This window comes from Ursus maritimus, unplaced genomic scaffold (genome assembly GCF_017311325.1).
Source record: "Ursus maritimus isolate PB19 unplaced genomic scaffold, ASM1731132v1 scaffold_18, whole genome shotgun sequence".
In the NCBI taxonomy this organism is placed as follows: domain Eukaryota; kingdom Metazoa; phylum Chordata; class Mammalia; order Carnivora; family Ursidae; genus Ursus; species Ursus maritimus.
The window spans coordinates 27868739-27885479 of NW_024424230.1; the positions used below are offsets into that span (position 1 = coordinate 27868739).

The 16741-nt window shown below is 47.6% G+C and overlaps 1 protein-coding gene across 1 annotated transcript in view; it reads right to left on the bottom strand.

Moving 5' to 3' along the window:
* Positions 1 to 16741, bottom strand: part of SETBP1 (SET binding protein 1) — a 151484-nt gene that overhangs the window by 65919 nt on the left and 68824 nt on the right. The window contains exon 2 of the mRNA XM_008693049.2: positions 8978 to 12437. Coding sequence (XP_008691271.2) covers positions 8978 to 12320 — 3343 coding nt within the window. The 5' untranslated portion in view covers positions 12321 to 12437. The remainder of the gene's footprint in view (positions 1 to 8977; positions 12438 to 16741) is intronic.

The following is a 16741-nucleotide window of genomic DNA, read 5'->3' on the forward strand; positions in this document are numbered from 1 at the left end:
GGTACTTCATCATTTCACCCGTTCACCTGGCACCACGCGCCACACCCTTCACGCCCAGCCCCGTTCCCATCAGCGTGTCCCTGCTGCCTCCACGACGCAGTTCCACATCCTCTGCACGGCAGTGGTGCCTCTTAAAACCCTTTCCCACCCCACTGCTAACTTCAGCCCAGCCAGGAGCCTTCTGCGTACTGCCTGTGGCCACACTCCTCCGCTACGCTCCCACTTCCCAAGGTTCAGCAACAGGATTTTGTCTTTTGAACACTATTATCTTTCCTGATCCTGGATCCCTATGGCCTCCATTGTTCGTCACTGAGTTAGCGTGGATTAAATCTGGTCTGCATTTACTCCCTTGTTTTATGTATGCTAAATTAGCCTCTTTTCAGCATGGTATAAGGAACTTGAGGTAGGAGCCTTTCCTTGCTTTTTTCTTCCCTTTTGGTCTCTCTGACTGTCCCCGGCACTGTGATATGTATGAAGTAACCCAAGAGCTCACAATCAATTTTGAGAATATAGGCTCTTTACGAACCAGCACGTATATTTCATTCCACAGAGTCGTCAAGACCTCTGGCAGAGCAACGGTTGGGCTTTAGTCTATAATACTTTGCACAGAGTAAATGTTCAACAAAAGATGCATTTATCAGCACTTGGGATAACCAGGACTGTGGTCCCACACATTCTCGGGAGCACAGCCAACAAGCACCCCACGGTACCACAGGGAGGAGTTTTCAGAGGTTTTCAAACAGATATTACCACGATCAGAAATTAAGTGCCTGTGTGTCTGTGGGGCAGAGAAGGGGGACCTGGCCTAGACCCTCTTCTTACCTCTTTTCAAATACTATAACCTTTAGCTTTTCTACACATGGACTTCACACGAAGGCAGAATGACATAGTATGAAAGGTTCAGGCATTGTTTTCATGCTCCCAGAGTCAGGGGACTTTAGACTTAAGACGTACTAAGATTGGCTGCATCACCTCCCACCAAGGGCTGACTTAAGACCTAAAGTGTCCTTGGAGTCTGGAGCATGGCTAGAACCACAGCAAAGTTTCACTTTCTGCACCTGGAGCCCCATTTTCTCATCGCCTGCTTGCTAACTCCTTCCCATCTGGATTTGGCACACAGCCCACCAAGCTTAACCCTATGAGGCACTAAATACATAATATTTAGTTTTTCTGTTGCTTCAGGGCCACTGATATGTTCATACATATTTTCATCTCCCATGAACGCTCTGCAGCTTCTGGTCCTGAGGGCCACCCCATTCTTCTTAAATTCATTCTTCCTTGACACCTTGGTTTTCCTCCAGCATTTCCAACATTTCTCCTCTGCGTCTTTCCCGATTCCCTCTTATTCTGCTTCTCTCTTTAAGGTGGGCCACAGGGTCCCTCCCTTGCACCCTCTTTTCTTTATTCCCTATAATTCTCTCTCTTGCTCTGTACAGCATGGTCAACTGCTGCCTTCACAGTTCACTTCCTTGCACCCCAACCAGACTCTTTCTCTGATTTCTGTGATCTGTTCATATGCCACAGTACTCTGGGGCTCACGTATTGGAATCATCTTTGACTTTAGAGAGAGAAAGAGATGAGTCAAGAATGACTCATTATTATTTTTCGCCTCAGTACCTGAGTAATGATGTCTTTCGATACTTACAATGTGGGTGCTAGGGTGGGAAAGGAAAGGCGGGATGGTGGGCACAACCCAAACAAGAAATGGACGATTACAGTATCGTATGGAGAGGGCAAAGTTTGCCCAGCCCAGATTAGGGGGGGAGAGTGGTCAGGAAAGAAGGACGAAGTATAATTTGGTCATTTCATGACTTCTGCCTATTTAAAAAAATGACTTCCCACGGCCTTGATGAAGCACAAGTCCCATAGCATAAGCACAAGGCTCATGGAATGGAGGAAAAACCCTCTAACTCAGACAACATTGTCTTCTGACCTTTTCTGTCAGGATCCCCAGCTGCAGATCCTAACCTCAATAAGACTGGAATAAACCCCATTTCTCAGACAGTTCTGGGTACTTCTACCTAAATACCTTTGTTTGCATGGTTTCCTTTCTACACTGTGCTTGTCCCCCCGCCCCGCCTTCCCCCCACCCCCCACCATCTCCAATCTCCAAAAGCCTCTTCCACCCTTCAAGACCCATCGTGAATGGCAGCTACTGCGAAGAAGCATCTGATTCCACCTCTACTCCCACTGAAAACATGCAGGTGGCTCACCCTCATTCGGGCAGCGCTCCTTCTAAGGCTCTCTGATGGCCCTTACAGTCCGCCTTGTAAGATTAGTTCCATCTGGTTTCCTCCTCTGCATTAATAGGAGAGGCTTCTGGATTATAATCTCTTTGAGGGCAAGAGCATCCAGTTACTAATCCTTGAATTTCTCCCGCAGAACTGCACCAAGCCGTGTATGCATGTGCGTGTGCGTGTGTTTGTGTGTGTATGTGTGTGTGTGTCAGGCACCAAAGAAATCCATTTTACATTTTCCCTTGTCTTTCTTACTCCTCTTGACTTCAGCCAATTTGTACTAAGTGTTATATTGGCACGAACCTATGCTACAATCCTAGCAAGTATTCAGTCTCATCCCTTGTTCATTTATAGAGCGAAAGAGATGGGTTTCTGGAGGGTTCTTCCAAAGGCACCATCCTCATCTCTGCCCAGTGACATGCCAGTCTTTGGAAAGTGCACTTCATTGATTTCTCTAGCCAAGAAAGGCTCCATGCTGTATCAAAGCCAAGTCTGTCGAAACCATAAGTTCTCTGCACCCACACCTGAATCCGCATAATTCCCCAAAGCCACAAAGGTATAAATAAAAACTTCCAACAGGACAGTGGAACGTTTGCCAACTGTGGGAAGATAAATGGCCTGGGGACTACTTGCTCCAAAGGCAGAATGGCTTGATTTCTGATTTTAATGTGGAAAAAGAGATGCTGGGAGTCTAAGATTTTTTTCTTTCATTGCCAGAAAGTTATGGGTCACAACATTTAATTTGATTAATTCCTGGTTTCCAAGAGAAAACCTACGAGGAACCTTGGGAGGCCCGATAAAATAAGTATGTGCAATTGTTAAGACAGGAAAGGAAAAAAAATGACTTCCATCAGAGCCCACAAAGACCGTTTCCAGTCCCAAACATGGGTCCCCAGAGACAGCCTGGAAACCAAATTATTGTCAAATAGATGCTTACCTTTTACAACAGCTCACAGCAAAAGAAAACATACAGCTTAACATCTCTCCCACAACTCACCTTTCTAGTTTTTTTTTTTTTAAAAGATTTTATTTATTTATTTAACAGAGATAGAGGCAGCCAGCGAGAGAGGGAACACAAGCAGGGGGAGTGGGAGAGGAAGAAGCAGGCTCCCAGCGGGAGAGCCTGATGTGGGGCTTGATCCCAGAACTCCAGGATCATGCCCTGAGCCGAAGGCAGACGCTTAAGGACTGAGCCACTCAGGCGCCCCTCTAGTTTTTTTTTTTTTCTTTCTTTCTTTTATTCTCTCTCTCTCTGCCTTCCCCTCTCCCTGATGTTACACTTCCAGGTCAGAGTTCTTCTACCAGTTAGATATGTATCATTGGATGAGTCACTTGACCTTCTTAAGCCTCAGCGTGCTCATCAGCAAAATGAGGTGTTTATATTACATTGTGAAGATTCTTTTACTCTGAAGTCTAAATATAAATGCAAGCCTGCTCTGTCTGTTCCCATGCAATCGGTCGCACAAGTGGTCTAACCTTTTTTCTAAGGTGGTGACTGTGGCTTCAGCATGCCCGAAGAGTGAGCTAATTTGTTGGTGGGGTCAAGTATGGAGAGTTCCACCTTGTTTGAAAAGTCAGATCCAATGGCTGAATGAAGTGGCTGGAGCCAAAGATGAATGGGGTGAGTCACATAATTTAATACGTGGACCGGAGGGATCTGTTTTGAAATTTCATTGCACAGCTAATTAATTGGCCAACTTGGCCAATAACTTGACCATTTTCTTCCTAACTGTCCAATCTCTCTGTGTGTGTGTGTGTGTGTTTACATTCGAAAATGGCATTGTACAAATTGGAGACTTTTAAATCTGAGACTGTCAGGCCTGGTCAGAGCTTTTCTTACCAGAGTCTCACGTGGGAAAACAGAGAGTGAAAAAGATGAAGAGGTCTTTCAGCTGGTTAGTGTAGGAGACAAGACTGGGCCAGGTGCTCATAATCCTGTGAAACCACACAGCAGCTATTAGCTAATTTATCTTTCATTTCCTCCCACAGGATGACCCAGAATTCAACTTGGATTAAGACAAAACAGACTACACTTCATCAGCTTTTTATTTTTCACTCTTTCTTTTTTCCTGGCCTTAACTTTCTCCTCCCATGAGTCCTCCCCTTCCTTCTATTCCATTTGTAGAAAATGTCCTCCACACACGGTTCTTTTGTGTAGTTTTCATGTCATTTCATCCATGTGGTTAATTCCCTCATTTGGACGCCTGCTTGGAGGAGGGTTTCGTATTAGTTTTGGCTTGGGCATCCATTTCCTGCCTATGAGCGACAACAGAGACTGCCTCCCAAAATACCCCCCCGCCCCGTGCTGATAAGAGGAGCTGGCAAAGGGCAAGACAGAAGCCACAAGGAGAGGTGGAGCCATCTAGGCTCAAGGGAATCCAGCTACCTACATGGCAGGATTCTGAGATTTGAGAGGTGAGCTAAGGATTCACTCTCAGCACCCATTCATCATGAGGAAAGTACTTGACATCTGGGGACTCAGGAAGGCTACCCTGACTAATAATGACATTGGACTAAGAGGTAACATAGGTAAATTGACTCTTTTCACCGTTTCTCCAACATCTGATGGGAGCTTGGACAGCAGTAGTTAAGATGTCTAAATATTAGGTCAAAGTATGCAAAAATTCTTCTGTGGTCTCAACAGGAAGAGCCTCACTCACACGAGAGACCCCTTCTACCAGCTAAGGAGAAGCTGGCTTTGAGAGCATGTGGCATCACTCTGTGTGCTGTTAAACTTGGACAGGTTTGCTCTTTGGGGAATGTATGGCATGTCAGTCTACGAGAGATGGTGACGCCTGGTGGGAGAGAGGTGCATGAGAGGGCCCATCAGGCTCTTCCAACTTCGGGAGTCTGTGGATGGCACCTTCCCACCACTTAACCATTATTTGGTCCCAGGCGAGCATCTTTATAAATGGAGATTTAGCAGGTGGTACCCATTTAGAAAACAGGTCAAAAGAGCCACTGCCTTCTGAAACAAACAAAGCAGAAGGAGTAAAATACAGAAAAATGGTAAAGAGTCTTTGTGACTTCTAAGCTCTAGGTGTGTTCTAAGGGGGCTAACAACCCATCCGCAGGGCTGGGGGGTTGGAGAATGGATGCTTTTCCAACGGGAAGAGGAAAGGGAGCATGCAGCTACATGGAGTCTCCAATGTCTGTCTCCGCAATGGCAACGACTTCCGTCTATACGGTGCCATCCATCAGCCCTGATCTCAGGGAATGCTCAAGTCCTGACTTGACTTAGATCCTCAGTCTGGTCCTCAATGGGCTAAAGAATGACACCTCTCTATGTGCCGCATCTATTTCAGAGAAGACTAGCTCATGTGAACTAGGACACTGGGACGCTAAGGGACTGAACCCAGAGTGGAGAAGGAAGAGGCGGAGGGAGAGAAGCTGTGAGAAATACTGATGCTTTTTTTTTTTTTTTTCCAAGCAGGACCCTCAGTATCATCCATGGAAGAGACACCTCGACTCAGGTAACATCTCTGGAAGGCCTTTTGTAATCTCAGCCTCACTCCACCTCCCTCCCACCTTTGAATGGGATTTGGTGCTCTTTGGAGTGTGTCAGAGTAAGGTGAGCACTCTGACATCGAATCACAAGTGCTGCTGAAGACATGTTTTTTCCCTGATGCTTTGGGGGTTCAGAAATAGAGGGAACATTTAGGATAGAGGTGAGGAGAGGCCACAGCTTGGAAGGGAGGGGAATGATCGAGAATCTGATCTGCTCCAGTAAGATATTCAACAAGATGTGCAGGGATTACAGATATAAGTCATATAGACACAGAAACCACCAACGATTATGATTCACTAAAACGCTGAAGAAAAAATAAACTCCTATAACACAGAGATAGGCGCAAAGCAGTGGCGAAAATAACTCTGAGAAGCGCAGGTCAGTAAGAACACAGATGGAAGCCTGTCCCTGTCGATGTTTCCAGGGGGACGGCTAGAAAAGGTTGGGCCCTAAGGGGTCCTTTTACACTGGTTGGGAATTGAATAAAGGGATGTCGTCTTTCCTTAATTACTCTCTCTGCAATCATCACATCATCGCTGTGCTGATGCCTCAGGGAGAGGCGTGTAATTGGAGGATGGATGGGTATCTGAGAGGAAGGGCTATGGTGGAATATACGAGCACTGAGTTGAGGACCAGGACCTGTGTGTTCTAGACTTGGCTTAGCTATTAGGTGGCATGTGGTCAAGCTGCAGTGCAATGGCCAAAGCCCTGGGCTTTTTACAATCATAAGTCATGGCTTTCTAAACCTGAGCAGGTCACTTGATCTCTGAGCCTCAGTGTCCCAATTTGTAAAATAGGAATGAAAATACCTCTCTTCTAAGATTGCAGGGTAAGTGTTATGAAGAAATGTATGTGAAATGGTTTTAAGAACTGAAACATACTATATGAAAGAGGTCTGGCCCAATCCTGTCAGTTACAGCTGGTAGACAATACCCCAAAGAAACAGAATGTCATGCCCAAGGGCCCACATAACAGAGTTGGGCCTCATACCCAATTTTTAGTTTGAATCCAGTTTTCTTTTATGACACTGTCATGATGCCTGTTGCTTTCCACCTGATGTGGCCAGATGAAGGATGGATAAGAACATGGGGAGAGGGGGGGCGCCTGGGTACCGCAGTCGTTAAGCGTCTGCCTTTGGCTCAGGGCATGATCCCGGCGTTCCGGGATCGAGTCCCACATCGGGCTCCTCCTCTGGGAGCCTGCTTCTTCCTCTCCCACTCCCCCTGCTTGTGTTCCCTCTCTTGCTGGCTGTCTCTCTGTCACATAAATAAATAAAATCTTAAAAAAAAAAAAAAAGAACATGGGGAGGGGAAGGGGAATTTTGAAGAAAGCAATGGCCGCCATGCGAGTGCCAACCCCGAGAGAGCTGTATGGCTGGAGGGTGGGCACCTTCAGAGACATGCACAGGGATCAGAGAGGGATCTCTAGCTGGGAACTCTCGTGAAGTCAACCAGCACCCACCAATCCAGTCCAACCACAGAAAGACCTCCGTAAGACTGCTGAGAAACCTAATTAGTAACAACGGATAGAAGTTTCAGCTTCTGCGATCTTGCTTCTCAGGTCTATTAAGTTAGGGTCCTTGCTTGTAGGTTCTTAGCAATAACACACCACCATTACTTTTTTGCTAAATGCCAATAAAATACAAAAAGTAAGATGACCCTCTGTCCATGGCTGGTTTTGGACCTGTGGATCAATTTCACTATACTGGACGAGAAAGCAAGAGTTTTTCTCACATAAAAGTTTAATCTGGCTACTCCTGTCCAGGTGGGCTTAATTTGGGCTTTGCATAAAAAACAAGTCCCTTCAACAAAGTCTGATGATGAGAAACAGGGAAACCCAGATGAGAACACCCTCTTCAGGCAAACATGAAGTGTGGGCCATTTATCACCTTCAGCAGGACACATGACTGCTAATTGGTCTCTTCGTTAACCAAGGAGAACATGTACCACTATAGCAACTCACAAGCCAGTGGCAGTCTGGGGCGGTCCTCAAGTGCTTTCTAACTTGTAATCATATGTCTTCTGAAGTCTGCTGGCCTAGAAAAGTGACTCTAATTCCTCACGAATAGACTACCCTCACCCTCACTAATGACGGACTCCCCGGGAAGGAAGACGGCAAGCAAGGGGTACACATCACAAACAGAGGAGAAACACTACACCCCAGCCTGAATCAGGGATGATTTATCTTTTAAAACCAGGCTACAGCCAGAGTGCTTTGTATTATCCGGGGGTAAGGGGAGCATGAGAAATCCTTTTAGCTTCTGCAGTTCCTAGGAAAGGAGCTTCTACTCTCTTCCTCATGAACGACTGTTCTGTTCTCTAAGATTCTTATCACTTATGCGATGTGTGGACAGGGACAAAGGGATACTTAGGCAGAAGTGTCAAGCTTCTGTGGCATGGAAGGTCTGTGTGGGTGGGAAAGTTAGCAAAGAAATTCTGCCAGCAACAGACAAGGAATGAGCTCTTTCTAGTAGCAACGAGTACTTCAAGTTTAAAGATGAGTGGGCAAAATCCCATTCCCACTGGACATGCCAAGAGACACAGCAGTAAGGTCCCCCGGGGATAGGAGGCTAGCGACACCTTCCAGCCAGACTCCTTCCCCTTCCTGCAAGGAAATGCTGAGCCAGGGCTTTACTTTGGGGGTCTGCCCAGAGCAGCTTATCAAATGCCCGTGGACCAAGAGAGGATAGTAAGAGCGCATAGGGCGATGGCTCCCTCATTAGCTATCCTGGAGGATTCACTGGTCAGTAGCTTCCAAGTACTCTGCTGCAGACTTCTCACCTAGGATGTGTGACTTCTGGAGGCAGCATGCCAGATAAATTAGCTATCACTCCCATTCAACTCTGACATCACTGGGATCTTGTTGACATTTTTTTTTTTTTTTTAGTGAATTTCAGAGGTTTTATCCAACTAGCAAACTGTACCATCAGATCGGATGAGGACCTAAGAATAGCCTCCTTAATAAAAAGCATAAATGCGGTGGGTGTGGTTGGAATCTAGGAAGCTAGTGGGGGTGTCCCTATGCCCACGGTTCCCAGATGATGACTCTGAGAGGAAAGACAGCTAAGGTCGCATAAGAAACCTATCAAATGTGCAAGAATGCTCGTTTGCATTCGGTTCCTCCCTCTCTGCAAACCGGTGAGCGTAACGTGCCAGCGACGGCAGCCTCCGAGAGCGCAGAGGCCAGCCATTAATAGTGAGACAGCCGAGTCTGAAGAGCAACGCGGCCTTACCTGGAGACAGGGAGGCGTCGTACGAACTTCTCTCCTTGCGATTCATCTTGAAGGCCTGGATGTCCTTTTCCCTGTATGTCCCAAAGCCTTCGTAGCTCCTCCTTTTACTCCCGCTCATGTCACTGTCCCACTTGTCATTCGAAGGGTTCATGTCACTGAACACGTCCAGGCTCTCGGGTCTGGGGCCGCCACCATCGCCACCGCTGCCGGAGTACCTTTTGGTGCACGCGTCCGCAGGCTCGCCACTCAAGTCCCCTTTGTCCTTGGCCTGGGTCCAATGCTGGGCATCAGACAGTGACAGGGTGGACAGGGTGTCCACCTCGAAGTTGCTCTTGGCAGCTCTGTGGCCAGCGTCCCCGTGCTGGTGCTTCTGTTTCTCTTTATGCTTACTCTTCTCACTCACCAGCGGGAGCTCCTTGTCCGCACCGGCCAGCCGCTCGCTCAGGAGGTGGCTGGAGAAGCCCGGGCCTTTGCCCGCGAACAGACCGCTCAGGTTGTCATGGGTCCCCAGGATCCGGTCTTCCTTGTGCTTATGCTTGTGTTTGTGTTTCCTCTTGTGGAGCCGGCCGCCGGACAGCCCGGTGCCGCCCGCCTTGGGAGGATTCAGGGCCGGCTGCATGTCACCGAGGCCCATGCCAACAGGTCCCTGCAGGTGGACTCCGTGCTTCGCTTTATGCTTCGCTGTCCCGGACATCTTCACGTGGGAGCTCGCGTGGAACTGAGGTGGCGGCACCGTCGGCCTCATGAACGGGGAAGCTGCTCCGAGCGTGTGCGACAGGTACAAGGGAGCTGGGTACTGACTGTAGTAACCAAGGTTCATCATAGGCATTGATGTGTAAGGCATTCCATAGGGTGCATAGTAACTTCCACTGGGAATAGGGTAGCTGAACCCTTGTAAAAAAGGCACCTTTGTCATGGTGTCATTGGTTTTGGCAGGCCTACCACGCTTCTTCTTTGACTTCAGGTCTGAAGTCCTGCGAAGATAGAGCAACGGGTCGTACTGGATATATGGCACTGGGTAATAGTGATCAAAATTAATCCGAAAAATGCTGGGGTACGGATTCTCGTGGTAGAAGGTGTAACTCCGGTGCGAGATCCTGAACACCTGGAACTTGGTGACGAGCTCCTCCAGGTCTGCCAGAAACTGAAGATCATCGCGATTCTGCAGGCTTTTCCGTTTCCTCTTGTGCTTTGGCTTCTTGAGGCTTTCGTGGGCCAGAAAGTTGTCCACCATGAGATGCTTCTGCCGGTGGCCATGCCGGGTCTTTGTGCTGGTGTCGGACGCAATGGTCTCCGGGTTGTCCAGGGAGCAGAAATCAAAGGAGTACCTCCGTCGGGATTCCGAACTCTTCTCCGCTTGGTCAGACGTGCTGTTGTTGTCCGTCCCGATGCCACTGTCGCTTGGGATCGTCTCCTCGCTGTGCGACTCACTCACAGGGGACAGCGTGATCTCCTTGAGTGACCCGATCTCGCAAAGGTGGGAAGGCGAGTTGGCCATCAGCCTGGGTGGGGACAGCTTCCAGGCTCCACTGTGGATTCCCTTCTGGGTTTTGGTTGGAAGAGCACTGATGGGCTGGAGATTTGGCATAGTTTTCAACTCTGAAAAATTGGTTTCAGTGCTGGCGGGGCTCAGGTTGCCATTTGACCCACCTAACTGTGTTGAAAGTGGGTGCATAGCTGCTGGTGAAGACGCCACAAGTGACTGAAAGTTGGAAGGCACGGCTGGAACGTCCGGCTGGCTAGAAACAGGCCTTGGGTGCTTGATGGCTGTTTTGGGTTCCTCGGATGGGGGTGGCAGCTCTGCTCTTGGCTTCCTGCCCCTCTTCTTGCCAATGTAGATGGTTCCCCTCTTGCTGACGTTAATCTGCTTGCCCAATTTGCTCTCAATTGCTGCTGCCCCAGGGCTGGTCTCCGGGGGAGCTTTAGCCTTCAGAGCAATGTTGCTGGAGCAGGACAAGATCTGGTTCAAGATATTTTTCCTCTTGAGTGTTTTCATCTTATTGATGGTTTTGATGGTCTTCTTATCCAATACCCCAAGCTTTCCAACCTTTTTGTGAAATTTCATCTCGCTCATGGGCTTGTCCTCTCCTGGCACCAGCTGGGCCAGCTTGGCTAAACTGCGTCGTCTCTTTCTTTTCTTCGTGCCGGGGAACTCCCGGCTGATGGGACTGACCGGACTGGTGGAAGTCCCCTCGTGAATCGTCTCCACCGTGAGCAAAGGCTGCTTCTTCGGCCGCCCCCGCTTCTTCTTGACGGGCGTGATCACAGTAAGACTGTCTGTGTTGGTGTACAGAGGGCTGGACGGGGTGATGGGGTAGGCAGACGGCGGTTCCACCATCAGTTTATCGGAGGTGGCCATGACTGCCTCCCGGAGCATACTGGTGGGCTTTGGTTTGCTGCACGTCCACCTCCGTTTCGCAGCAAATTTGGGATGCTGGATTTCTGGCAGCTTTCTCGATGGAGAGTGGTCCGTGCACGTCGGAGGCGTCATGATCATGGGTGGCTTCCGCTGCTTCGACACACCTCCTGGCATGACTTTCTCGGCATTTCCACCTGTTTCAAGGCCAACTGAGGGGGACTCGTTCTCTATCATTTTACTCAACTTAGGGACCCGGGGATCTTTCTTATTTCCCTCAGTGTTGGAAAGTATCCTGTTAACCACTTCACTGCTCATAGTGATTCCAGAAGCCAGGGCTTTCTCTGGCATGATCTTTTCCACCACTGCTTTGATGGACTGTCTCTTTTTCCTCTTATGGCTGGTTGGATCGAGACAGGGTGCCTTGATAGGGATCGTAATCCGGACGTGACTTGAGTCATTCTCGGGATTACTGACAGAACTCGAATTCTGCCTGGCTGGTGATGCCTCTTGGGCATTATCTGCAGGGTAGCCTTCCCTTTTCCCTTCTGTATTGTCAAATGCTTTCTGGGCATTCTTGACCCAGTCCAGGTCTGGGCTTGATATGGTTTGACTTATCACATCTTTTTTACTGGACTTTTTCTTGCTGCCAATAGTAGGTGGTTCTGGGGGCTCCTTTGCAACTCCTCCATCTGGATCTACCAAGAGCTGGAGCCCGTTGCACTCGACAGAGCTGCTGGGTGGGGCTGGCGAGCTGTGGCTGCCCGGGGATGGGACCACACCTCCCAAGAGCAGATCTTTGCTGCTGTTGGACAGCTGACTCCACGTGCTCCCTGCACTGCCTTTCTTACCCTGGGCCTTTGCAAAGGAAGCCACGGGCTCAAGAGCGGGGATCTTGCTGGTGCTTACAGTGTCTCTGCCAGACTCTGGACTGATGAAACAATTCTGAGTGGCAGGTCCACTGTCAGAGTTGGTGGACCAGTCCATGTGGTTCTGGCTGCTGCTTTTTTGCTGGTGCTTTGGTTTTAAGGTGTCACTGGTGACGTCCTGTGGGAGGCCTGGGTCATAGTGGAGACTTGAGTGTTTCTGTGGCCGCTCGTAAGCCTAAGGGGGCCGTGGAGAAGGAGAGGGAGAGAGAGAGAGAGAGAAACAAGACGAGCATGTTAGAGCTATTTAAAATTCAAAAGGCTTACTTATTTGAAAGTTGGAAAGAGCCATCTTTAATTCCAGAATGCGTCTGGAGGTTTTCTCATTTGTAGAAGTAAAAATACGTTGCACTGATTTGGGACATTAATAAGGATGCTTTAGTCGCTGTCTTCATCCCACCCCACCACTGCCACCCCCCACACAACAGGAGCTTTTACCCATCTTGGCTGAATGCAATCTTGCAGTAAGAACTGTTCAGAGAGGACAGGCCCTGCAGGTCACTTAGGCCAGTGCTGTACCGTACGGACAGAAGAGCTGAAACTTGTATAATGGGGAGTCCTGCCCATGGTGGCAGAGTCCAGGACAGACTGTGAACTTTCTGACTCCCTGGACGCTTTGCCTACCTCAAGCTGCCTCTGATTTCTCTCCCTGCTTCCCTCCTCCAACTCACGTCCTTCCCTTGCTCCCTCCAACGAAAGTTCATTTCTGTTTGCGCTTTACCCTGAGTTTAGCATTTCTGTGCTCCGACAAGTAGCTCCCTGAGAACCATTGCAACGAGGAAAAATAGCACGAGCTGAGGAATTGAGGGGGAAAGTCTGATGAATGTGTGGCCAAGGGGGCTGGTCAAGGACACAGAGAAGAAATGGAGCAGGAAAGAAACGCAAAAGACCTTCAATCCTTCTGACTCTAGGAGTGGTGCAGTGTTTGGGAGATAGCCCTCTGGGGCATCCTGAAGCCCAGGTTGGGCACTGAAAGCAATCTTAAGGAAACTCTTGGATAGTCTCAAAAGGAACCTTGAGTTTCCTGGATGAATGTGCCAAAAAAACCAACCAAACAAACAAACAAACCCATGGTCATTCAAGATCACTCCTTCAAACTCCGTCAGCTGTGNTTTCCCTACATGAATTCTAAAGGAAAGTCTGTGGACTGTGGCACCTTCCTTAGGACTGACTCTTCAGGTGAGAAAAGCAGAATCTGTGCTACAGGCTCGACATAACCAGTGTCTACAAAATCACAAGGTGAGTGGAGAGTGAACACATTGTTTTGAGACATTAAAGCTTTTTTTTTTTTTTTTTTAAGATTTATTCATTTTAGAGAGACAGAGAGAATGAGTGGAAAGGGCATGGGGAGACAGAGACAGAAACTCAAACAGACTCCGTGGTGAGCGCAGACCAGACCCAGAGTTCGATCCCACAACCCTGAGACCATGACCTGAGCAGAAATCAAGAGTCGGATGTTTAATCGACTGAGCCAGCCAGGCGCCCTAAGACATTAAAACGTTTTAATGTAAATATGCTAGCCTTATATCAGATAGATTTTAAGCCATGCTACCAGCACAAAGAAGCATTCCTCAAAGTTTATTCTAAGTTCTGTTTTATACACACAAGTAGTAAACATACAGGATGCATTATCCTAAGATTTGTTAAAGAAGGGAAAATCCTAGTAAATTGAAGAAAGCTTTGGATATTATCTCCACTGAGAAGAAAATAATGATTGGCTTAGTGGATTTAGGAAGTTTTAACCTGTAACATGTATCTGTCTTTATCTATGTATCTATCCGTGTATCTATCAACTGTCTATACCAATCTATTTGCCATTGATGCTCTAGCATTTATATTTCATTAGAAAACATTTTTCGTAGTCCCTGTTAAGAATCAAAACATAGATGTCAGAGAGCATTATGGGTAAAATTCAATGCAGTAAAGCAAGCAGGGTTTCCCTCACACTACTTTCTGGAATCCCTAGGTTTATTTTCTGCCTCCCTGATTTTGAGAAATCTTGTTTGTACTTCCAGTATTGGACTCTGTTTGTTAAGTGTCTTGAGAGAATCTCCCTAAGCTAAGCCTAGGAAAAAATGAAGACAAAAAATGTATTCCATCTTTCTTCATCTTGCAATGTTTAGTGGACACACCATCATCAACATCTAGAGAACTAATCCTGCACTTGACTTCGTTTGTTAGAAATAACTGGGGCGCCTGGGTGGCACAGCGGTTAAGCGTCTGCCTTCTGGCTCAGGGCGTGATCCCGGCGTTATGGGATCGAGCCCCACATCGGGCTCCTCCGCTATGAGCCTGCTTCTTCCTCTCCCACTCCCCCTGCTTGTGTTCCCTCTCTCGCTGGCTGTCTCTCTCTCTCTCTCTCTGTCAAATAAATAAATAAAATCTTAAAAAAAAAAAGAGAAACTACTGCTGGGCACAAAGGCTGCTGTTCCATTTTTGAAAAAAATCCCAAACCATCCCCCCCAAAGCCCCAAAAAAACCCATAGAAATCTTATTCATGGCATAAAACATCGAATGCCATTTAGGAATTTGCCGACTTGTCATTTGTGCTTTAGGTTTTAGTTAGCACTGGGTATATACTCCCAGGACAAGTCTACAAAAGGGCTTGGAAACAAAATGTCCTACTCTTTAGGGCAGCAGTATAATTGATAACTCATACCAGAACACTTTTGAGAGTTAGTGGTGGTACTTACTCAACATTGCTGTGGGACAAAAAATCTGAGTTAATCTTTTGGACCCCAGCAAAGCAGGACTTACAGTCGCCCTGTCTCCCCTCCTCCCCCCACCCCCCCACCCCTGCTTTTCTAGATCTGGTCACTGAAGTCCACACAGGGGCTTCATAAACCTGGAATCCTTGGTCCCTGATTCTCACCATTTTTTTTCTTTTTCCTGTTGCTCTGTCTTGTTCTTGGTGCCTAGGAGAATCCTTAATTACCTCTCTATATTCAACTCTCAGCTCTATCGTAGGGAGGCCCCCTGCCTTATAGAAATACTCCTATTAGAAGTTTTCATGAAACCCTGTAGGTCATGTTTGTTGGACTTTTACCATAGTTTTAATTTTACATTTGATTTGTCCATTAATTGAATTACTGCCGGTTTCCCTTTCTAGCCCGTATACACCATCGCAGAAGTACCAAGCACAGCGCCTGGCAAATAGTAGGCACTCAACAAACGTTTACTGAATGAATGTAGGAACACCCATTTTGCGAGGGGTATTTCACTTCGTCAACAGTGAGATTAATGACCTGTATATTACAACACATTGTCCGCAGTTGCCTCCTCCAGCCTACTTTCCTATGTCATCCCTTCTGCAGGCACCATCGTCTCTCATAAAGACATCCATCACAATCCTCCTAATGCTATCTGCCATTTATTTGTGTACTTTTCTGTCCCCCTCTCCTAGACTGTAAGTGCTTTGAGGTCAGAGACTCATTTATCTTCTTATCCCCTGTGCCCACAACAAAGCAAACCACCCAGAAAGTTCCCAATAAGTGTTTGTTGAGTGAATAAACAAAATCATGTTTGAGATGCCTATTACCATGACAAAATATGTGGCTGCACACGGAAGATAATAAAATGCCAGTCATTCGTTTGATAATGGCTCATAAGGAAACTGGGGCACTCAAATGCATGAGGTAATGAACAAAAAAATCCTTCCCAAATACTGAAGGACTAAAGGCACTTGAAGGTAATTCCTCTTCAATGTAATTTTTACTGTTAGTTCTCCCTCATCTTCTGTTAATTATTTCACTTTCCAATTAACTCTGTCTTTGGGGAAGGCCGTGTGACTGTCAGAGGGGTGGATTTCGCTGTGCTAGTTGAAAGGTGGGGCCTGCTCGCTTACACCGAGGGCAGACCGGCTGAAAGTAATGCGGTTAAGTGTGCCTGGTTCCCGGTGCCTCCATCTGGACACTGCCTGATCTCATTGTTTCTACCATTTCAGCTGCAATTTGCCCCGCTGGGAGAGCTCCACAATCAAAGGGCAGGGTGGACAAAAGGGAAGCACCACAAAGGATCAGGACTAAAAGGGGGAAATGGTGCTTTAAACCCTGCACTGAGATGGGCTGCAAGGGGGACTAAGAAGGAGTACTCTCTAAGGGGTCCAGGAGAACACGGCTTTTCTCCAGCCTTGGCTGATGGCTATATCCCGTTGCATTTCACGGAATCCCATTTCTTCATCTGTCAGCCATGACATATTATATACACAATGGTGAAGCTGTCAGTTCCAATATGTCCTTCACTGAGAATTGAGTACTTACTCCATTGAGACAGAGATGGACATGGCAAAACAGGCCCCTGGCTCAATGCTGGCAGGGGCAGGCAAGGGGAAGGGGGGTGTACAGGCTCCCCTTCCCACCCTGCCAGTGCTCTGGAACAGTGCTCCTATGGGGGTCATTGACCGGGGACTTTAGTGACTCACTTAGCATCCGTTTCCATTTTCCCCATAGATTCTGCATTTTTCTGGGAGTAAGACCTTAATCG